A 23,178-nucleotide genomic window follows, 5' to 3' on the forward strand; every position below is an offset into this window, starting at 1 on the left:
CGGGGTGCAGGGGGCCATTGCGGGGCCAGGCCTGGGGCCCAGCAGAGGGTGCAGGGTGTGACCTCAGTGGCCCCCTCCTCATGGGCAAGGCGGTGCCCAGGGGCCAGGACGGTAGCTTGCACACTCCATGCATGGCAGCTCCTACAGAAGCCTTCCTCCCAGGTTTTTGTTCAAGCTGGGCCCCAGCAGCGGCGGGCGAGGCTGGCGAGCTGGGCGAGGCGGGGGCAGGAATGTGTGCGGGGCCTGCCGCCGCCCTGCCGCTGCGTCACGTCGCTGCCTCCCTCCTGGCCTATGGGAGCCCAGGGGACACACCTGTCGGCGGCCAGGAGCAGAGATTGGTCGGCAGTGAGCAGGCACCTGCATGGGGCGGGGTGAGGCCCTACATGTAAGGCGAGCCTGGGGCCACCGTCTCTTCCCTGCCCTGCCCTTCACAGCTGCAGAAGGACCCGCCACGGCCTCCATTGTTCCCCGTCGCTCTCCAAACTTCCCTGAAAGACCAGGCCAGCTGTCCACCTGCACACGTGTAAACCTAAGAGTTCCCTTTGTGAGGAGCCCGAGCTGCGGGAGGCAGGAAGCTGGTCTTTTCCAGGAGGCCGGCAGTCCTCGCCCGCCTCCAAGCCGCTCCGAGTTTGGATCTTGGTTGGGGGCAGGTTGGGCAGAAGCCAAACCTGTGCACCCAGGCGGTTCACCACGGGCTGACAGGTATTCGGGGTGACTGGTGCCAAAGCTTCTCTGATGTCTGTTCTGAGGCCTGGGGGGTCCTGGATGCAGGGACAGTGCGGAACGTGCAGGCCAGGCTGCCGGCCGGGGTCGGGGAGCGGCCTCCCACCGTCCTTCAGGTGCAGGACCTGTTGGGGCAGGCAAGGTGGGAGGCGGAGGCCAGCAGTCTGAGGAGGCTGCTGTGTGGGGAGAGTCCTTCGAGTGGCTGGCTGACCCAGGGCAGACAGAGTGACGGTGGCCAACGGGCTCCGACGCAGGCCAGGGTGATCCTTCCCCTCTGAGGAGGTGCCCCTCCGGCTGAGCATGAGGGCTGTGGGCTGCAGAGCTGTCTCAGGCTGGCCAGGGCTGCTGAGGTCGGCGGGCGGAAGCAGCCAGGCAGTGGATGTCCTCTAGCCACCCTGAAGGCAGCTCATGGTCACCGGCTGCCAGGGTTCCCGCCTTCCGCCTGGTGACGGGACCTTCTGGAAAGCTCCCCTGCTGGCCGCCGATGTGCCAGCTCCTAAGGCCCCTTGTTTCCTAGGCTGGCGCAGGGTGTGGGGAAGGGCCTGGGGCGGGGTCTCCGGGGTGGGATTCCGCAGTTTGCTCTCGGAGGGAAGGGCTTGGCTCTGGCGAGCAGGGCTCGGTATCAGAGCCGGTCTGACCTGGATTCAGGCCTTTCACGCCTGCGTCTGAGGCGCCAACAAAGCCGGAACCACCTCAGAGAAGGTGCGGGCCAACCCCTCACCCAACACCCCTGCTGGGGCAGGTCCTCGGCTGTGTCTGTGGTCATGGCCCACAGACCCGAGCTGGAGCAGAGTGTGGCCCGGCCACCTCAGCGGTGTGTGCCCGGCTTTGAACTTGCCGCATGGCTGCCCCAGAGCGGCTCCCACAGATCCGAGTCACTGGCTTTTCTAGAGGTGATAACATTGCTGCGAGGAGATGCTGTCTGGGGCATAATGCAGAGCTCATTGTTCGTTTAGGGCACAGAAATACCATGTTTTCATTAATCCAGTGGGAGCATTCTAGGCCTTTTTAGGCTGTCTGAAAAATTAGGTCTGTTTTGTTTTTTTATAGTAACCCAGATGAAGTGCTTACAAGTCAGAGCAATTGGCAGGGTGTCGAATTGGCCAAAAAAGTGCAAAGCATTTCCTTTATGAAAGTGCAAAACAGCTGTAAGATAGGGACACCATCCACTGTTAATTTTCCGACATTTTGGTCATTTGCAAATGCCTTCTCTGCAAAACCAGCGCGTAAGACTCGTCTCTGGCGAGTCTGAGAGGAAGTGAATGGCCTAAAGAGGTCCCCCACCCCGAGGAGCCTGCTGTGCCCCTGGCTGGCCGATCGGGGCGTGCGCCCAGGAGGGCTGGGAGCCGGTGCCCGGCCGTGCCCTCCGTGTGCGGGGAAATGGCGGCCGTGGAGGAAGCGCCAGGTGTAGACGGGCCAGCGCTCGCCGCCCCTCACCCCCAGCGGCCTCCGGGCCTGCGGGCTGATCTGCGCAGCACACAGGGGTTGGGTTTCAGGGCTTTGTTCTGTGTGCGGCCCTCAACGTTGATTAAGGCCCGTCAGGCAGGTTAACCCGCAAGTTAGGTTTTCACGCCAGGATCGCGTTCCCCACCCAGCTCTGTGCCTGTGGAGGTGGGACGGCCAAGGGCCGGTGGGAGAGGAGCCTGGAGGGTGCTGCTCTGGGCTTCTTGATTCATTCCTTGATTTTTCTGAGCTGAGCCTGCTTGGGATGGTGATGATTAACCAGACCCCACATCCGGGACCGACATAAGGCTGGCTTCCCCCTGCGACATCTGGCAGAGAAAGCTCCATTTAGGCACTCTGAGACCGGGAGGGTTATTTTCACTTTTTGCATATCACCCCATAAAACTTGCCACTCCTGTCTGCCCCAGACGTGGGACGCTTGGGCTCTTGACCTCGCGCTCAGCCGCAATCAGAGGCCAAGGCCAGGTTCTGGGTTCAGGAAGAGAGTGGGATTCTGTCCTGGAACTTAGGAGGGAGCACTCTGCCGCCCACCTCCCCCCCCCCCCCCCCCCCGACCTACCCCGGCTCTGTCCCCGTGTCTGTCCGCGTGTCCGTCCACACACCTCTTCACCTCCCAGGTGAGAAGGTAGGGCTGATGGTGGGCAGCAAACAGCTGGGGCGGCCTATTCACCAGGCTCTCAGCCAGGCCATCTCTGGGCCTGTGGGGACTCCAGGGTCTCTGGCGCTCCCAAAGTTGGGCTGGCCCAGAGTGGCCAAGGACACTAGAGACACCAGGCCCTGGCTCCAGAGGCCACCCAGCAGGAGGCCAGTCTGTGCACTGTGGGCTGGCTATGAGGGAGGGACCCTGGATACCCAACCCCCACTGTCTCCCCCTGTAGCCTGGCAGCCGAGAGTGGAGCTGAAATTTAACTCACCTCTGAAAGCAAAGTTGAGATGGTTTCACTTAGCTCAGAGAAAGGTGAAATTGCCTACCTCCAGCACACTGATTTTACAGGGTCCATGAGAGAGACCTTGAAAGGTGACGTATGGAGCCAGGACAGGTGGGAGGTGGTGACAGGGGCACAGGGCAGGAGCCTGACAGTGAGGTCCACCCCCTGAGCCTGGACATACTCGCCTGGAGGCCTCCTTCCCAGGTGGAGGGCAGGCATCTCACCTGTCCCCCCAACACGGCCTACATTAGGGTCGGGTCCCCTCAGAAATATTGGCCATTCCCAAGGACAAAGCCAGAGATCCAGGTGAACTCGGCCTTGGCCAGGCAAGTGGACACAGTCTTTGTTGTGGTCAGCTGGACAGCCTGGGGGGAATGGGCATGGGCCTACACCCCCTCCCTACAGCCTCTGTGGGTGGAAGGTGCTGGAAAACTTGAGCTGCTCTGGCCCTCTCTCCGGGTCCAGGTGTCACATGTGGCAGGCAGAGAAGAGGCAGAGGGAGGAAGGGCCTCCTCTGTCTTTCCAGGGCAGGGGCCCCAGGTGTGGGCATGGAGCTGCCCACCTCCTTGACCCCACTCTGAACTCCAAGGACTGGCCTGGCCTGTGCAGGCATTGTTCGGGGGCCGGGGGCTGCAGTTGTCATCCTGTGTTCTGTGCTCGGGAGCAGGAGTGACTGCGCTCTTACACCCTCCTCCAGGCCCACTGCCAGCTCACCCTCAGACCACACAGCCAACAGCGGCCAGAACCACAGGGCCTCGGAACAGTGGGGCAGGCACACAGAGCCATCTGTGACCTGGCTGGTGAGCAGGGTGCAGGATCTGGCCCTGAGGAGCTCCTGCCCTGCATGGGGGATGGGGGCTGAGGGGGCCCCTGGTGCCCTCCTGCCTCGGGAGCCGTGGCCTGCTCCATCCTTGTCCCAACACCCTTCCACGCCCTTGACAAGGGCAGGAGGGGGCTGGGCTGGCGGCAGCCATTAGGGTGGCGTCCAGGAGACAGAGGCTCATTGTCCGGCCTCAGCAGTCCTCCTGGTCTTAGACACACTCATATTCACATTCACCTGGACCCTGAGGGGGCCGGGCCTGATGTCCAGGCCTTTCCCTGGGACCACCCTCCTGTGGCCAGGACATCTGGCTCTCCTTGGTATTCACCCTACACTGAGAGCTGATGGCCCCACTGAGCTGGGTAGGGCTGGCTGGGCAGGAGGTCACCTTGGGGTCCTGGCCTTTGAGGGTTTCCTGGCACTGCAGTCCAGCCTTCCCATGCTTGGTCCTTAGAGCTGTGGTATGCCTGGCACTGGGGCCTCTCCTGAGCCCCCATCCCTCTCAGACTCCTCCCCACCAAGAGGACTTGGTTCTACGTCAGGCTGCTGATCACCCCCCATTGAGTCCCCAGCTGGGCGGCCCCCAGACCCAATAGGGGGCGGCCATCGCCATCTTACTGGGCAGCATTGGATGGTGTCAGGTCTCTAATACTGCCTGGTAATGATGACGGCGGGGCCCTGCGCGCAACGACGGGGCCGCCCTCCCCCACTCAGCCCCCACGCCCCTCCCTCTCCCCACGCAAGCTCTCTGCAGGCCACAGCTCCCCAGCAGATACCCACAGAGTCAGCCCACCCACTCAAAGTTCCCACATCCCATCCTGCCAGGTGGGGCTATGGGGCAGAAACATGACCCCTCCCCCGGGCCCAGATATATCCCAGCACTCCTTCTTGGCCCCCCAGAAGGAAAGCTGTCCTGCAGCTGCACTGAGCAACCCCCCACCCAGGCTGATCCTGGATTAGGACGCTCAGGTATCTGGGCTCTGCCCACAGTCCCCAAGCAGGTGCTGCCACCACACCTGGCAGGTGTGGACTGAGCAGGCGACAACAAAGCGTTCTGGAGGGCAAAGGCAGCCTGGGCCCCGGGATGGCTCTGGGGTGGGAGGGCCACCTTGCAGACTGGCAGCAGCTCCAGCCCCAGGTCTCCTTGCTCTGCAGGGAGGCCTCCCCACACAGGGATCCTCACCCACTTCCATCTGAACCCTGCCTACCCAGGGGTGGACCCCAGAAGTCTGTCCCTGTCCTCGGGCCGAGGCGCACCTGGGCCTCTGTGGGCATCTTACCGGACAGTGCTGGATTTCTTGGCTTGACTCTAACACTGTCTGGTAACGATGTTCAAAGGTGACCCACTGCCTGCCCACCAGGAAGCAGCCCGAGGACGCCCCGTCCTGAGCTCTTGGCCTCCACAGATGGGCCAAGGCCCAGGGCTGGCTCAGGGATGGGCCGACAGGCCTGTCTCAGCACCACAGCCCAACCCACCTGCAAGCGGGCACCCCTTTGCTGTCCCACTGGGCCCAGGCTGGGGGCCCCGATTCTCCCTCTGAGCAGAGTTCTCAGAGTGCTCTGATACCTGGGAGAGACCAGGAGGATTAGGACTCCAGGGCTAGAGAGGACCACCAGTCCTGTCCAAGACACCAATATCATCCTGGGGGCCTGGCCCACACCCCACCCTGCCTGCCTTGCCCAGTGCGCATGCTATGGCTAGGCTGAGGGCTTTCAGCACAAACAGATGTTGGGATGGGGTCAGCAGCCACATGAGGAAATGTATTTTCTGGCTGGTATGGAGCTGGCAGCAGGCAGCAGGCAGCACACCCTCCTTCCCTTCTCAGCCCCTCCTGCCCACCGTGCAGGGTCAGACGTCCCATTGTGGGTCCTAGGGCACCCTGGCCCGGCCCTCTGGGGCTAGCCCGGCCCTTAGAAGCCCCAGCCAAGCAGGGCCAGCCATGGGCAGTGACCTCTCTCACATCAGGACTGTTACCCTACAAAGGGGAACTCACTCCCTTGGTCAGCCAGGGATGCAGGAAGGACAAAGGTGTGGCAGGTGCCCCGGCCCAAACCCACAGGCAGAATGTAGTAGACACGCTGTGCTGTTTCCCAACGAGGACAGAGTCTCCCTCTCCCCCCACCAGCCCCCACGGTGTTGCAGTTGAGAATGAGAACATTGTCCAAAATCAGTGAGGCCGGGATGGCCTTTGTTTTATCTTTTTGATCTGAAGCCAGGACGCTGGTCTCCAGGCCTGCCCAGCTGACTTGCACAGGGGCGGTCCTTCTGGGCCCCAGGAACCCCACCCTGCACTGGGTCCCAGCTGGCCTCTTGGGAGGGAGGAGGGGTCTGTCCCTGGCCTCACTGTTACTCATTAACCAGCCAAGAACCATTCAGGAACCTGGTGAGGGTGCCACAGTGAGCATACTCAGAGTCAAGTGCAGGGAAACCAGATCGCCTGCTTCCCAGCTACACCCACAGACACATGCACCTAGAGGCTGCTGGGGCTGCTGGGGTTTGGGTCTGTGGGAAAGGCCTCTTCAGGGCAGCCCTGGGCAACACAGGTCCTGGGAGGCTCCAGCCAGACACCAGGGGATAGCGGCTCCTGGAGACCACTCTGCAACTCAGGAGGGTTGGGGGTCTCACGAGGTCTCACTGCTTCCTCAGGGTGCTGCAGGATGGGCAGCGCACTCCTGTCCTGGAAGTGCCACCGCCTGGAGGCCGCCCGCACCACAGCCTGCTGATGGGCGTCTTACCAGACACGGTTAGATCTGGGTTCTGGTGTCTAATACTGTCTGGTAATGCCGTTCATCCATGGCCTGACCACCGCCGAGGAGGAGCCCCTGCGGGGACACCAGGGGGAGGACGAGGCCTGTGGGCCCGCTCGTGGCTGAGCCAGGCGGTGCACACCTGCCCAGGCCCGGGGCCCCTGTGTCCCCTGCAGGGCACAGGTCAGGCAGGGTCCTCCCCAGCCGCGGTGACCCAGGCCATGACCCAGACCAGGGAGCCCTTCTCAGGCTTTGGCCTTTCTGTCATAGCCATGACGGATTCTCTGCATAATAAAGGGAGTGAGGTATGGAGGTGGCTGGCTTCTCTTCCTCTCAGGTGTGTGGGTGAGTGGGGCTGCGGGGCCCAGCGGCCCCACCCTGAGGGTCTGCCAGCAGGTGAGGCAGACACCCTGCTGTGCTGTCGGCACTGCCCTGAAGCCAGAAACCAGCCCAGGGGCCATAGTCAGTCACTCCCTGGAGCCCCGCCTAGAGCCCTCTCCAGGGAAGTGACCTCACCCCTCACCCCTCTACACACCTGAGCCCGGCAGAGGGGGTCCTGAGGACGACGAGACCAAAGCAGCCCCAGATCCTCAAACTTCCAACCCAGGGCAAGGCAGGGCATGCAGGGCCAGCCGCGCACCCATGCTCTGCCCCTCGCCCCAGGCAGCACCAGGACACTGCAGACTGCTGGCGCAGAGACCCCCTGGATAAGACCCTACCCCTCCGCCTAGAGCAAGAAGTTCGGGGAAAGGGTGAGATGAGTAGTGGAGGGGGTGCAGGCCACCTTTGCTTTTTTCTACAGCCTTAGCCCACAGGCCCATCTCCAGAGCTTAGGGAGCACCCTCCGGGTGCCAGACCATCACCATGGGGGTCGAAGGGCAGGCAGCCCTTAATCTTGGGCTCCCACCCTGAAGCCCCCTTCCTGCTCCCCTCTCCTCTACCCACTGGGTACTCATGCACATGTCCCCTGTCTAAAATAATCCTCAAACCAAACTTCTGGATGCTAATCCATCCTCAGCCTCAGGGCTGACCCCCAAAGCCCCTTCCTTCCTTTAAGAATTCCAACTAGGTCCTAGGGTCTATGTCTGGCCCAAGTGCTCGGCAGTCAGAGTCGAGGAGGAGGGGACCTCTGGGGACTCTGGGGAAGCTCCTCCCCACCTTCCCTCCTTCCATTACCAAATCTCTCCTGAGAACCTTTTGCAGATTCGCACAATCCTGCATACTGTGGGAAAGAGGAATGTGCCTGAGAAGGAGGGGCAATGATGATAAGGCTGGGGGGCAGGATCTGTCAATTAGGAGGGCTACCTGGGCAGTCAGGAAGGTGGTGCTTGGGTGGGGAGTGGGATTACAGGCCCAGGAAGGCCTCTAGGAGCAGATGTCCAAGGGGGCCATGCAGACACCTGCAGGAGCCAAGCAGAAGTACCAGAAGCCAGGGGCTGCACGCCATCAGACAGGAAGACTTCCAGGCCCAGTGTCCAGGTGGCACAGCCTGGTCCCAGCAAAGGCACCAACTACACAACCAGGCAGGAGGTGGCTGGGCCGTTCCCCTTGCACCCCCAGCCCTGCAGAAAGGGCTCGGCCCCCAGCCTGGAGGCCCTGGGTTGCCCACTTGCCCCATGGCAAGTTAATGATTCCCCTGCCTCGCTCCAGGGTGCAGATGCGGGGTGACGTGCCCAGCCCCAGGCCATTACCATCATGAGAAAGGCTGGGGCGGCGCCCACACCATCCAGTTGGACAGGTTATGAGGCAGGGTTTTGGAGTTCAAGATCCACACAGATCCTTTGCCTTGTGTCGGCAAAGGCTGGGGACCCAGGGTGGTGGGCTGGCCCAGCCTGGTGCCTCCAAGGGGCCTGGGCCCCCAGAGTTGATATGGGGAGGGAGTACAGATTCTGGAGGGGGTTCTGTGCTCAGGCCACTGAGAAGACCAGGGGACCCACTCCCCATACCCACCGCTGCCCCAGCAGGCCCAGGCTGGGGGCTTGGCTGGATGAGCTCTCTGACATCCAGGCTGATGCACGGCCACCTCAGGGCAGAGAGTCAGAGACCATAGTCCAGCAGGACGGACCCCTGGAGCCCCCAGCACCGGCACAAACAGGCAAGGAGCCTGGGGGTGCATCAGCCTCTATGTGGGGTCAGAGAGGCCTTGCCATTGTGGGGGTCATCCACAGGACCTCAAAAGGAGCAGTTTAAGGGATATGTTTGTCTCCTGGGGCCATGTGACCAATAACCACAGACGGGGGGGCTTGAAATCACAGAAATGTATTCTCTCACAGTCCAGGAGGTACAAGTCAGAGATGCAGGTGGGGGCGGGGAGCACTCTCCCATCTCTAGGGGACACTCCCTCCTGCCCTTCCAGCCTCCCCGGCCTGTGGCCACGCCAGCCCCTGCTCCCGTCTTCACGTGGTTTCTCCCAGGTCTCCTCTCTCTTTCTCCCTCTTGTGAGGATGTAGGGCCTCCAGCTAATCCAGGAGGATCTCCCTTCAGGATCCTTGACCACATCAGCAAATACCTTTTTTCCAAGTAAGGTCACATCTGCAGGTTCTGGGGCTTCAGACATGGGCTCATTTGGGGGCCACCCTCCAGCCCCACAAGTTAGGGTACCATAGGCAGACACAGCCTTGAGACCCACAGGACACTCTGAGGGCAATGAGGCTGTGTGACTGGAGGGCAGACACTACACAGGAGAGGCTGTAGTGACAGGAGATAAAAGAGCACAGGGTCAGGTCCTGGGGTCCTACCATGGATTTGGGGGTCTTCAGAAGGCTCCGGGGTGCTTCTGTGGAGGACCCAAGGCCCAGGTGGGGACCGTGCACACCATGGCTCTGGCTCCGGCCAAGCCCCATCCTCCCTCCCTCCCACAGCCCCCTGCCCAGCTCCCCTCAGAGCCTGGCCTCCTGCGCCTGCCCTGCTCCCCTCACCTCTGGGCCACAGGGTTGCTGTTGCCCAGAGACTGTTGCCAGGCCACCACTGTTGTTTCCCCGGCAGAGGACTCACACCACTTTGCTGGGCAGGTAAGAGGGAGAGCGCGAGTCCTTGCTGGGCGTGAGGGTCATGGCCACCATCCTGTGCACCCTCTCCACCGGAGACCCTGTGGGTTCTCTCAGGACTCTGCCCAGGAGCAGAAGGGAGATGAAGGAGGGTCAGGAGAGGGGCGTCCTGACTGAGATGAGCCCCCTCTGTGGGCGACCCACATCCCCAGAGCCGCTGCATGAGGATCACGAGCCCTCGGGCCAGGCTGAGAGGGGTGCACCTTCTGGGGGTGGCGGCTCCTCAGGACGAGCCCCCTTGCCCAGAACTAGGTCTGTCTTCCCGGACCAGCCCCACACAGGCCGCCCTCCCAGAGAGTCCACCCCCAACCAGGAGGCCCCAGCCCACCCAACAGTGTCAGCACCTCCCAGCACCCATGACGGCACTCGTGTGTCTGAGGAGAAGACGCAGGCAGGACCCTGACATCTCCTTTGCTTGGACATGTTCTGCAGGTTCACCGGGGTCTTCCTTTCATCACACCAGGGTGCTGCTTCCTGCCGGTCTTTTTACCTCACCAGGTAAAAAGTTTATTTCAAAATTTACTGTAGAGTCGAGCTGTCCCCTGCCCCCAGCAGTGTGGTCCCTGCTTCCACAGCCCTGTCTTGTCTGGTGGCCATCCTTCACCCGTGGGATCAACGCATGCCCTCAACGTCTCTGAGCACAAAGCTTTGTCTCCGTATTTAGAATTATGTCCTTCAGAGAAACCCTGAAAAGTGCAAGCACTAAGGCAGAGGCTCGCAGAGCCGGGAGGTCTGACACCTGCACCACATGCCCACCTGTCACTCCACCGGCCTTGTGCAGACACCACAATGCACCGCCTGCGTGCCCACCCACAGTCCCTTTTTCTGCCCTTAATCTCTGTTAACTTCAATGACAAGAAACAATAACTCATGGCTTACTTCTCTGTGAAAGTAATAAACCTAGGTTTTCCCACTAGCAGCAGAGCATTCCTATGAAGGCTTTCGTAAGCTGAGATGGCGCAAAGCAAAAAGCCAAGTGCCATTAATTTATATGGAAAAAAAATCTTAGCATTCCCAGACCCTAAAATAACTTCTCTTAGGCTTTTCTGAAACCTTAGGATGTGTCTTGCTAGTGGATGCAAAACCCAAATTGAGAGAAGCCCAGAGGGCTGGACGCAGGATGTGGGTGTGCCCCAGGAAGGAATGGGCAGGCCCAGCCGGCTGCTCACTGGCCCTAGAGGACTCGTGGAAATAGGAACACACCGTTTCACCTTTTCACCTTTCTTTGTAAAAGCAGGTCCTAACGTAGGTCTTCCCTAAAAGTGAAGAGGTATAACCAGGGCCTTCAGGCGTCCGCATAAAGTTAGGGAAGCCAGCTCAGGTGCAGCCCCATTTCTGCTGTGCTCACATATCCATCAGCTTTGGACGGTGGAGGATAGGTTCGCTCTGTCCAGAGCTCACCATCACCCTGTTCTACACCTGCTGTCTTCCTGCCCTTCCCGAGTCATGCCCAAATGCCCTGGCAAGCCCTCGTTTACATGTGGCCATCCTCACAGCTGCCCAGGTTAGGCTGTGGCCACTGCCGGCCTGCATTACAGATGAACAAAGTAAGGCCCAGATGCACTGGCCGGGCTGCCCAGGAACTGGCCCAGGTGCTCTGACATGCAGCCCCCTAGCCCCTCCACCTCTCGGGGCTCCTGCCAGTCCGGCGCCTGCAGATGCCAGCTTAGCTCCATTTTCATCCTGCTGCCATCTCTTCATTCTTCCTGCGCTCTCTCCCAGAACTTCCGACTGTTCCATTGCGTTTTCCATCTCCACGAGCCCTCTCACCCCTGTCCCTTTGTTGTGCCCGCAGCCAACCCCCTTTCAGGAAGCCAGTCTCTTCTTCACCACCTAGCACCTTCCAAGGGCAGGCTCCCTTGGGTCCTGTGTCTCCCACTATCTGTGTGCATGACCGTGTGTGGGGTTCTCACACCTGTGAGGGCCTCTGTCAGATGCGTGTTGACTTTGGGGCCACTCACCCATGAGTGCTGAGGGATGGTACTAAAGATTAGTATGTTGGGTGGGGGTTCCTATGCCCCCAGCAGGACTCCTGGGACTTGCTGCTGGGTTCTGGGCACCTTCCGGAGGGGGCCAGGGTCTTCCAGCCCGTGTGGAGATGGCACCCACAGGCATTCTCCCTGCTTTCAGCAGGCTTGTGACCCCCAGCCATGCCGGGCCGGGGCCAGCGCCCACATTTAGCCTCCTCCAAGGAAACCTCTCATTCTGCATAGGCCAAGACTGAGGCAAGGGATTTGGGGTTGTGCACAATCACTCTGCCCACCCTCAGCCACCAGCCCAGCTCCCATAGTCAGGATGACAGCTCTTCACACTTTATCCCTCTTCTGTCCTACATGGGGATTGACTAGCCTGTTTCTTGGCTGACCAGCTGGTTTGTCTGCAAAATGATCGTCCTTTCTGAGGGACGCCTCTCTGCTGGCACCTGCTTTGTCTTGCCGACTCCACAGTGTGCTCACCTTTCTCCCCCTTCCGTGTTTTCAATGCTTCAGAAAGTCCCCACCTCCCAAGCAGCCCCCAAATTGGGAGGGGCCCATTAATAAATGGCTAAAATTCCCTGAAATGTTCCCAAGTTGGCCACATGGGAAAGGGTGCTCAGAAGGGGACATGGCCATTGGAGCAGGGCCTGGAGCAGCAGTGAGGATGATCTGGACACCTGACTGCCAGGCCTCATGTTGCAGAGCCACCTCAGCTCTGGAGAGGCACCCCACCTAGGGCCAGCATACCCCTCCAGGCTCCCAGAGACCTGACAGCAGCCCTCCTTACAGCTGGCACCACCGAGGCCAAGCATGGCAAAGCCAGACAGACGGTCCCTGCAGAGAGAGCCTCGCTTGGGATAAACAGGATGTACAGATGGCCCTGCCTCCACAGGGCACCAGGCCCCACGGTCACCACAGAGACAGGAGCCAGCCGCAAGCTGAAGCCCACATCCAGAACACCAGGAGGCACTCCTCCCCAGGGCTAGGACCACAGATGGCCCAGAGGCCCCACAGGCGGGTTGGGGTGGTGTCCTCCCAGAGGTGCCCTTGCCCCGGGGTTCCCATGCCTGCAGCCCGCAGCCATAGCCGCTTCATCCACCGTCGGGGGCCACCCACTCGGACCCATGTTAGTGGGAAGAGAGGCAAGCGATCCAGGATGGCAGGGGTCCGGCAGAGCCGCCCCCGAGGGCCAGGTGAATGCAGCTCCCAGCTTGGCTCCACCCCATCCTCCAGCAAGTGCCTCACTGGGGCAGGCATCCCATCCCCAAGGAAAGCAGTCCCATGGGCAGACCACATATAGCCATTCCCTGGGCAAGCAGCCAGAAGAAGGCCATGCACTGGGTATGAGGTCCAGGCCAGCTGAGCAGAGGGCAGCACGGCTGGGGTCTGAACAGGCACAGGGAGGGAGCACAGCTGCCCTCCATAGTCTGGGGGTACCACCCTGATGGGCGGCCATAGCAGGCACGGCCCCTGCCTGCCCCAGAACCCAGCCTCTGTCCAGGACAGCCTGGCCCCATTTCCCTTGCCTGATGTGGGTCATCCATGACATCATGATAGACATTGTGACCCTCCTGAGCACATCCCAGCACTATGTCTCTCCTCCCAGCTCCAGCCTCACACCCTAGCCCTCCCCTGCATGGAGTCCCTGCCCTGTTGGTAAGCAGGGATCCTGCCCACTCCAAGTCTGGCCCTAAATGGTGATGACTGCCCGCTGGCCCAAGATAGGTTCAGGCCCACTGGTCAGGACTCAGCCTAGACTGAAATGAGCCCAGATGACTGGGGGAACTGCCCAGAAGCTGCTAGAAACAGGCAGGATGGCCAGATTCAGGATGGGCACCTCCCCCAGCGCCCCCCCTCGGGCCCCACCCTGTTCACAGGCTGGGCCCATGAGAGACCAATGGGGACCATCCAAGAGGAGCAGCTCCTGCACTCACTGAGCCAGCTGGGACAAGATGCAGGTGGGCTTGGGGCAGGGCTAAGGGACAGGAGAGCCTCCAGCCAGGCCAGAGCCTCTGACCACAACCCCTGCCACCTGGCCACAGACCTCCTGGATGACACTGATGTTGCCAGGCCTCGGACCACTCTCCTGGAGAGACACCTGTTGGAGGGGGAGAAGCAGCCACACAGCACTGGGCAGGGGCCCTACTTCTACATCGGAGGGACCAATGGGGCCTCCATGTGAGTGGGGGGTGTTGGGGAGTCAGGCTCAAAGCCCAGCCCAGCCTCCACATCCCCACCCCCAGGGTCACCGCCGCCCCCGTGCCCCTGCAGAATCAGCTCCTACTGCAAGAGCAAGGGCTGGCACCGCATCCAGGACAGCCGGCGAGAGGACTATAAGCTGAAGTGGTGTGAGGTCAAGTGCAGAGACAACTACTACAGCTTCCGGGAAGGTAGCAGGGGAGGGGCCACGGGCTCTGGCCTGCAGCCAGCAAAATCCTCCTGGTCCTGAGCCAGGGGCAAAGGGATGCCATTGTCTTCCATTCTGGGAGGTGGAGGCCATGGTGGGAGGCTGTGGTGGCCTGGACAACCCTGGCCCACAGCGCTGCATGCCAGCCAGGACTTTGCCATATCAGGTGAGCAGCTGCTGTACCAGATTCCAAACAACAAGCTCCTCACCACCAAGATCGGGCTGCTCAGTGCCCTGAGGGAATACTCAAGGGTTGTGAACAAGATCCACAAGACATCACTATGTGCTCAGGCCAAGTAAGCCTGCCCTCGTCCCCCAGGGCCCACCATCAACCCACCACATATCCCTGTGTCCTTCAGAGCAATAGCAATAGTACGTCGTCCACATACCCTGTCCCATGAACCCATTCACTGTCCTCTTCTAGGCTCCATACCCACCCCATCCAACATGTCCGTCACTGGTCCTGACCCTCCCTGGAATCCATCCACTCACCGTTCTGTCTCCTTGCCTGCCATCCACTGCATCTACCTACCCCCATGGACCACAGTGATCTGTACATACACCCACTGTCGTCCACCCACCCACAACTGTTCCCCCAATCCTCCCACACCCACCACACAGTTGTGCATGAACAACTGTCCACTCATCTGCCTCCCCCGTCCACCCCCACCAGGCAGGCAGCCTACCTGCTTACCTGGCCATCCATGCATCACCTTTACCTGTACATATCCAGCTATCCACCTTCACCCTACCCATTTCAACAACTCTAGTCTACTCCCTCCAAGCATCTATCTACCGGAACACTGGCCCATCTACCTACTTCCAAAATCCATTTATCCAACTACCCACCTATCCACATCGCTGTCTATTCACTTCTCCAGACACCCACCAATCCATTCTCCATACACTACTAAGTAGCCACTCAGGCCAGGCCCTGTGTCCCCCTGGGGTACAGATCTAGAAAGGACGCAGCATTTTCCCTTGAGGAGCTCACATGGAACAGCCCAGAACACCTCTGGCCACAGAGGTAGATGCTGAGCCATTCTGCCCTAGATGGAAGGATGGCCTGATGGTCAACGACAAGGGGTTAAGGGCACCCCTAAGACAGAGGATGAGGTGTGGACTAGGCAAGCGTGTTCAGGGACCTATGCAGACCACTGACTGCATGCTGGACACCATCCTGGCCTGGGGACACAGCTCTCAACTGTCCGCGCACAGTGCCTGAGCCGGTGTGGGTTGGAGTGCACCGGTGAGGTGGGAGAGGAGCCAGGGTGGCAAGGGAACAGCAGGTGCAGACGTTGGCTTGTGGGGCAGAGGCAACCAGCTTTCCCATGGATACTGTCCCCCCTGCTCCCGCAGGTCAGTCCCCTAGTGAGGCTGGCTGGCCTAGCCTGGGGGGAGGGGACAGCCCGCCCTTCGACCCCACCCCACCTCCCTGCTCCCCTAGGGTCCTGAAAATGGAAGAATTTTTCCCAGAGACCTACCGTCTGGACATCAGGGACGACAGAGAGGCTTTTTTCACCCTCTTTGATGGTGAGAGGCGGCTGGACACCAGGCCTGCTCTGGGGAGATGGGTTCAGGGATGGACAAGGACCAGGCAGGATTAGGGCAGGGCCGACCCTGCGAGGTCACGGGGGTCGTGGCCATGGAGGGGGGTGGGTAGGGTGGTGGAGGCGGAGCCTGGGAGGGGCGGGACCATGGCCTGGAGGGCAGTCGGAGCATGGGTGTGGTCACCCTGGGTCGTGGCCAGGGCCATGACAGGCGTGGTCAGAGTGGGCCGAGGCTAACCTGGAGCTCACGCAGCTGTTCCTACAGAAAATCAGATATGGATCTGCAAGCCCACTGCCTCCAACCAGGGCAAAGGCATCTTTCTGCTCCGGAACCAGGAGGAGGTCGCTGCCCTGCAAGTCAAGGCCCAGAGCATCGAGGACGACCCCATCTACCGCAAGATGCCATTCAGGGCACCTCAGGCGCGGGTTGCGCAAAGGTGACATTCAGGCTGGGGCTGACCGTGTGCCCCTCTGGTGCCTGGGAGGGCTAGGGGGACCACAGGGCCCATAGAGGAGTCCTTGGTCATGGAATGGGGCCGTCAGTTGGGCCCCTGTATAGCCAGCAGAGGTGAGGGTGTCACATCTTGTCCAGGTTGCAGAGGAGATGCCTGCCCCTCTACACACACACACACACACACACACACACACACACACACACACACATAGGTTCCTGGACATGGGGCAAGCCTGGGCCCTACCCCTCTGTCCTGCAGAAAGGCCAGAGTCTCCCCCGGCCCCAGCCCAGCCAGCCCCAGCCCAGCCAGCCCCAGCCGTCAGGCCTGGAGCCAGAGCTGACCACCCCTCCCTTGCTCCCTCTTCCAGGCAGTCCTCCCTGCCCACAGGGGCCCAGTCTTCTCCTACCCTCAAGGCATCTAGTGAAAACTGCACCTTGGGGCACCTGAGACATGTGCAGTGGGCTGAGATTCAGGGGCCAGGCCTTCCTTCCCAATTCCCTGAGCTGTTCAGGCTCAGAAATGTCCCTTCAGAGGAAAGGGCCCACAGATCACACCCGGGACAACTGGTGCTGAGGAAGTGGTCTAGGCCCAGGTGAGGGCAAGGGAATACAGACTAGACTGGCCATGTACTCAGCCCCCATCCGTCCCCCCAGGTACATCCAGAATCCACTGCTACTGGATGGGAAGAAGTTTGATGTGCGCTCCTACCTGCTCATTGCCTGCGCCATGCCCTACATGGTCTTCTTTGGCCATGGCTACGCCCGCCTCACCCTCAGCCTTTATGACCCCCACTCCAGCGATCTCAGTGGCCACCTGACCAACCAGGTAAGGGTAGCCCATAGATGAGGGCCGTCTCTGCAGCCTGGGGACACAACCATTGCTTGGAACACAGAGGAAAGTTCAGGTATGGGCAGAAGCTCAGACCCAGAAGTGGCCCACTCTTTGATGGTGAGAGGCCGCTGGACGCCAGGCCTTCTCTGGGGAGATGGGTTCAGGGATGGACAAGGAGTGGGCACAATTAGGGCAGGACCAGGCCCTGAGAGGTCACTGTGGGGTGTGGTCATGGAGGGGAAGGGTGGACCCAGGTGGGCCCTGGGTAGAGGTGGAGCCTGGGAAGTGCAGTTGGGAGGGGTCTCCATGAGGACCTCAGCAAAGAGACCCCTGTGGGCAGAGGTTTCTATGGAAAGTTCTTAATGAGAAGGCCCCACGTGGGGCCTTCCAGGAGGATCTGTGGGAGACTTGGTGGTTGAGAGGGTCACTGGAGGGTCTGGGCATCCTGGGATGGTGGTCTCCAGGTGCTGCACTCCCCTCAGTTTATGCAGAAGAAGAGCCCCCTGTACGTGCTGCTCAAAGAGGACACAGTGTGGAGCATGGACCGCCTCAACCGCCACATCAATGACAAGTTTAGGAAGACCAAGGGGCTCCCCAGAGACTGGGTCTTCACCACCTTCACGGTTTGTGTGCTCCTCCCCAACACCAGCCTTTGGGAGGGGGCTCAGGATCAAGACCCCTTATGGTCTGGGGCGGCAGGGCCACTGGACACAAGGTGCTCAGACAGTCCTGGGGGTTGAGTCTGTGCTAGTGTGTGTCAAGTGTGTCTGCATGTGGCTTCTGAGTATGGCAACTGGCCTCTCGAAGGAGTCTCCAGTTACCGGCCCTCCCCACTTCTTCCTTCCCTCACTCCTCCTCCCCTCTCCTCTCCACTCCTTCCCTCCCACCCCCACTCTTGATAATTCACACAACATGAAATTCACCATTTTAAAGTGTGCAGTTCAGGAATTTTTAGTATATTCACAAAGTTGTGCTATGATCACCACCTGGATCGTTAGAAAGGGCCACACCCATTATCAGACACTCCCCATCATCTCCCCCAATTCTGGACATTTCATAATAATGAAATCATACAATATGTGGCCTTTCCTGCGTATGTCAGTACTCCATTCCTTTTTGTGACTCAGTAATATTTCATCATAGGGATGTACAATTTGTTTGGATAAACATTTGTCACCTGATGATGGACATAGGTTGCTCCCACTTTTTGTCTATTATGAGTAATGCTGCTGTGAATATTCATGTGCAAGTTTTTGCATGAACATAGTTTCAGTTCTCTTGGGTACATAGCTAGGAATGCTACTGTGAGGTAATGTGGTAACTTATGTTTAACATTTTGAGGAACTGCCAACTGCTTTCCATAGGGGCTGCCATATTTCACATTCCCACCAGTGATGTAGAAGGGTCCAATTTCTCCATATTCTCACCAACACTTGTTTTTTTCCCTCCCTCCCTTCTTCCCTCCCTCCCTTCCTTCCTTTTAGTCATCCAGTGGGTGTGAAGTGGTATCTCATGATGGTTTTGATTTACATTTCCCTAATGATCATGTTGGGCATCTTCTCACATGCTTATTGGCCATTTGTAAGTCTGTTTTAGAAAAATGTCTATTCAGATCATTTGTCCATTTTTCTTTGTTAGTCTATAGGAGCTTTTTACAGATTCCAGATACTAGACCCTTATCAAAAATGTGATTTGCATATATTTTCCCCATTCTGTGAGTTATCTTTTCACTTTTTTGATAATGTCCTTTTTCTTCCACAAAAGTTTTCAATTTTGAGACACCCAATTCATCTATTTTTTCTTTGTTATTCATACCTTCAATTTCATATCTAAAAATCCATTGCCAAATCCAAAGTCATAGAGATTTGTATCTGTGTTTTCTTCTAAAAGTATTACCATTCTAGCTCTTACAGTTAGGTCATTGCCTCATTTTGAGTTAATTTTTGCATATGGGGACTCAACTTTATTCTTTTGTGCGTGGATGTCCAGCTTTCCTGCACCACTTGTCAAAGAGACTGTCCTTGGCACATTAACGAAAATCAATTGATTAGGTATGTCTGGGTTTATTTCTATCAATTCTATCCCATTGCTGTGTGTGCCAGCACACACTGTTTTGATAGCTCTTGCTTCATTCATTCTATGAATGTGTTGTATTACATTGACTGATTTTCCTGTATTACTCTTGCATTTCTGGCATAAATCACACTCAGAAGTGATATATTAACCTTTAAATATGCTACTGGATTTAATTTGTTAGTACTTCAATGAGTATTTTTGGTCTACACACATAGGCAGTATTGGTCTATAGCACTCTCTTGCATGTTTGTCTGGTTTGAGGTGTGTTTCTTTTCTTCTGTTTTTTGGAAAGCTTGTGAAAGGTTACTGTTAATTATTTCAATGTTTGGAAGAATTCACCAGTGAAGCCACCTTATTCCTGGGCTTTTCTTTGTGGGAAGGTTTTTTGAACGACTAATTCAACTTTTACTTGTTATAAGTTATTCAGATTTTCTATTTCTTATTGGGTCAAGCTTGTTACTTTGTCCATTTCTTTCCAGTTATCTAATTTGCTTGGCATACAACTGTTCATAGCATCCTATGAACAATTATAATCATTTTTATAATTATTTTCATCTCCACATAAGGTCTTTCTTTCTTGATTTCTTGAGTCTTCATTTTCTTGGTCAATCTAGCTAAGAGTTTGTCTGTTTTGTCAATCTTTTCAATGAATCAGCTTTTGGTTTCATCTATTTTCTCCGTGGTTTTTCTATTCTCTATTTCATTTGTAGCCACTCTAATCTTTATTATTTTCCTTCTTTCTGCTTGCTTTGGATTTTCTCTTCTTTTTCTAATTTATTAGGGTTAAAAGCTAGGTTATTGATTTGAGATCTCTCTTGTTTTTTATATGTGTTTACAGCCATAAATTTCCCCCCTAAGAACTGATTTTACCGGATTGCATGAGATTTTGTATGTTCTATTTTCATTTCATTTATTACTAAAGAGTGTGCTGTTTAATTTCCACAGACTTGTAAGTTTTCCAATTCTCCTTCTCGTTGATTTTTTTAAAGATTTTATTTATTCATGAGAGACACGGGGGGTGAGGGCAGAGACATAGGCAGAGGGAGAAGCAGGTTCCATGCAGGGAGCCTGACATGGGACTCGACCCTGGGTCTCCAGGATCACGCCCTGGGCTGAAGGCAGTGCTAAACCGCTGAGTCACTCAGGCTGCCCTCTCTTGTTGATTTTCAATTTCATTCCATTGTGGTCAGAGCAAATACTTGGTGTGATATGCACCCTTCCATAATCATTGAAACTTGCTGTATGTCCCAACATATTGTCAGTCCTGGAGAATAGTCAAGGTGCACTTGAGAAGAATATGCATTCTGCTATTGTGGAAGGAGTGTTCTGTAGATGTCTGTTAAGGTCTACTTGGTTTACACTGCTGTTTGAGTCTTCTCTTTCCTGTTCATCTTCAGTCTAAACGTTCTATTCAACACTGAAAGTGGGGTATTGAAGTCTACAACTATTATTATTGAATTGTCCGTTTTGTCCTTCAATTCTGTTTTTGCTTCATGTATGTTGAGGCTCTGTTGATAGGTGCACGTATGTTTACAACTATTACATCTTCTGGATCTATCATTTTACAGTGTCCTTTTCTTTATTTTCTCTGATATTAGTAAAGCCATTCCAGCTCTCTTTTGATACTGTTTGCATGATATACCTCTTTCCATCGTTTCACTTTTAATTATTCTCTGTTGTTGCCCTGAGGATTACCATTAAAATCTTAATTTATATCAATTTAGTTTCAATTAATACCACGTTAATATCCATAGTATTAAAAAAAAAAAAAACCCTTGTTCCTATATAGTTCTTTCCCTCCCTTTATCTGTTACCGTCACAAATTACAGCTCTATACATTGTGTGGCCATCAACATTGATTTATAATTTTTACTTTATTGAGTCGTTTTGTAAATAAAAGAAAAAAAGAATTACCAAAAATTCATTTATATATGGCTTTTAAATTTAACTATGCTCTTTATTTTTTCATGTGAATTCAATTTATCGTCTAGTGTCATTTCAGCTTGAAAGGACCCTAAGGCAGTTCTACTAGTGATAACCTCTGGTTTTTAAAATCTAGGAATGTCTTGATTTCTGCTTCATTTCTGAAGAATAGTTTTGCCAGATATAGAATCCCTGGATAACAGCTTTTCCTTTCAGCCTCTGAATATGTCATCCCATGTCCTCTGGAATCCATGGTTTCTGATGAGAAGTTGGCTGTGTATCCTGTCAAGGATCCCTTGTGACTCATCACTTCTCTCCAGATTTCAATGGTCTGTCTTTTGAAAGTTTGCTTATGGTATAGTGGATCTCTGCGTTTATCCTAACTGGAGCTCACTGACCTTCTTGGGTGTATAGACTATTTTTTTTAAATCAAATTTGGGAAGTTTTCTACCATTATTTCTTCAACTATTCTTCCTGCCTGTGACTCTCTTCTTCTGGGACTCCCATTATCTATGTTGGTCTGCTTGATGGTGTCTTACAAGTCTCTGTAGCTTTGTTTATTTTTCTTCATTCCTTTTTTCTGTTCCTCAGACTGGATAATCTCAATTGACCTATCTTCAGACAATTCAAATCTACTATTAAGCTCCTCTAGTGAATTCCATTTTTCATTTACTATACTTCTCTTTTTTTTAAGATTTTATTTATATGTTCATGAGAGAGAGAGGCAAAGGGAGAAGCAGGCTCCATGCAGGGGGCCCGATGTGGGACTCAATCCCAGGTCTCCAGGATCACACCCTGGGCTGAAGGCAGGCACTCAACTTCTGAGCCACCCAGGCTGCCCATTTACTATACTTTTTAAATCCAGAAATTCTTTGTAGTTTCCTTTTATAATTTCCATCTCTTCACTGATACTCTATTTGATAAGAAATCATTCTCATATTCTTCTTTAGTTATTTTCAAGTGAGGTCTTCTGGGGGCCAGCAGAAAGCACACAACAAATAGCTACAATTATTTGCAAATCAAGTACATTCTGTCATCTCCAGTACTGAGAATGTAGACTTTTTTCAAGTCTAGCACTGAGCTAGGAAGTAGGGGATAAAATTATGTCAAGTTAAAATGCTACAAAGCTTGCTCTTCTTACCAAGATTCAAGATTTTTCTCTTTTTAAAGATTTTATTTAGTTGACAGAGAGAGCATAAGCAGGGCAAGTGGAAGAGGGAAAAGCAGGCTCCCCTTTGAGCAGGGAGCCCAATGTGGGACTTGATCCCAGGAGCCTGGGATCACAAGCCAAGCCAAAGGCAGACACTTAACCTACTGAGTCACCCAGGCACCCCAAGATTTTTCTTTTGTAAGCACTACTCAGTTTGTTGTAAGCCTTTGATTAATTTCCAGAGTTCTGAAACAGTTGATTCTGATTACTTTTGCAGGTTCTTGTGTGTGTGTGTGTGTGTGTGTATGTGTGTGTGTGTGTGTGTCTTTCATGGAGTGATTTATTTTCAGATGTCCTTCCTCTGCCATTTTGCTGAGCCCTTGACCCACTCCAATGAGGCTTCTTCCTAGGGTGCCACTGAAACACTCACTGAGGTCACAAGTGACCTCCATGTTGCCAAACCCAGAGGTCAGTTCCCAGTCCTCTTTGTCCCATCTGTCAGCCAATTTGGACACAACTGTTCATTCTCTGGTATTCTTTCCCTATGGCTTCCAGGACCTTGCCCACTCCCTCTTGGCCCCCTGTGCTGGCCCCCCATGTCCCAGCTACTGCTCTCTGGAGGCCTAGGGCTCTGCTCTTTATCTGTACCCATTGGTGATGAAAGTCTCTTGGCTCCACAATTAAACATCTAGCCCTGACCTCTCTCCCGAACTTGAGCCTTATATCCCAGGGCCTATCAACACCCCATCTGCAAGCTCATAAGCCTCCCAGACTCCATGGTTCTCCTTCTCTTCTCAGTTGATGGGGGACTTCATCCTTCCAGAGTCTCAGACCAAACACTTAGGGAGAACTCTGAGGCTCATAACCCATTCATAAACCAATCAGGTTAGCTCTACCTCAAAATATATTCAGAATCCAGCCCATCAGCTCTACCTGCCTAAGGTAGGTAGATAATTGCATCTTCCTCATGTCCCCTCCATTTCTCTCAGCACAGCAGCCAGTAGACTCTATTAGGGCATGAATTAGTTATGCCCCTCCTGTGGTCCACCTCCCAGCAGCTCTGATATCAGCCTTAAAGG

The 23,178-nt window shown here is 55.6% G+C and overlaps 1 protein-coding gene across 9 annotated transcripts in view; it reads left to right on the forward strand.

The window, feature by feature from the left end:
- The window catches only part of TTLL10 (tubulin tyrosine ligase like 10), a 51,071-nt gene that overhangs the window by 23,714 nt on the left and 4,179 nt on the right, over positions 1 to 23,178 (forward strand). Inside the window, exons 1-11 of one of the 9 annotated variants that reach the window (XM_072730926.1) lie at positions 5,309 to 9,695; positions 10,164 to 10,229; positions 12,497 to 12,900; positions 13,585 to 13,665; positions 13,750 to 13,885; positions 13,979 to 14,097; positions 14,281 to 14,410; positions 15,562 to 15,647; positions 15,930 to 16,101; positions 16,773 to 16,944; positions 17,433 to 17,573. In XM_072730926.1, the coding sequence (XP_072587027.1) occupies positions 9,424 to 9,695; positions 10,164 to 10,229; positions 12,497 to 12,900; positions 13,585 to 13,665; positions 13,750 to 13,885; positions 13,979 to 14,097; positions 14,281 to 14,410; positions 15,562 to 15,647; positions 15,930 to 16,101; positions 16,773 to 16,944; positions 17,433 to 17,573 (1,779 nt within the window). In that variant the 5' untranslated portion in view covers positions 5,309 to 9,423. Of the gene's footprint in view, positions 1 to 434; positions 703 to 5,308; positions 10,230 to 12,496; positions 12,901 to 13,584; positions 13,886 to 13,978; positions 14,098 to 14,280; positions 14,411 to 15,561; positions 15,648 to 15,929; positions 16,102 to 16,772; positions 16,945 to 17,432; positions 17,574 to 21,165; positions 21,279 to 23,178 lie in introns of those variants that run through there. The other 8 variants (XM_072730931.1, XM_072730927.1, XM_072730930.1 and 5 more) reach the window with 8 other exon arrangements.

This window comes from Vulpes vulpes, chromosome 12 (genome assembly GCF_048418805.1).
Source record: "Vulpes vulpes isolate BD-2025 chromosome 12, VulVul3, whole genome shotgun sequence".
NCBI lineage: Eukaryota > Metazoa > Chordata > Mammalia > Carnivora > Canidae > Vulpes > Vulpes vulpes.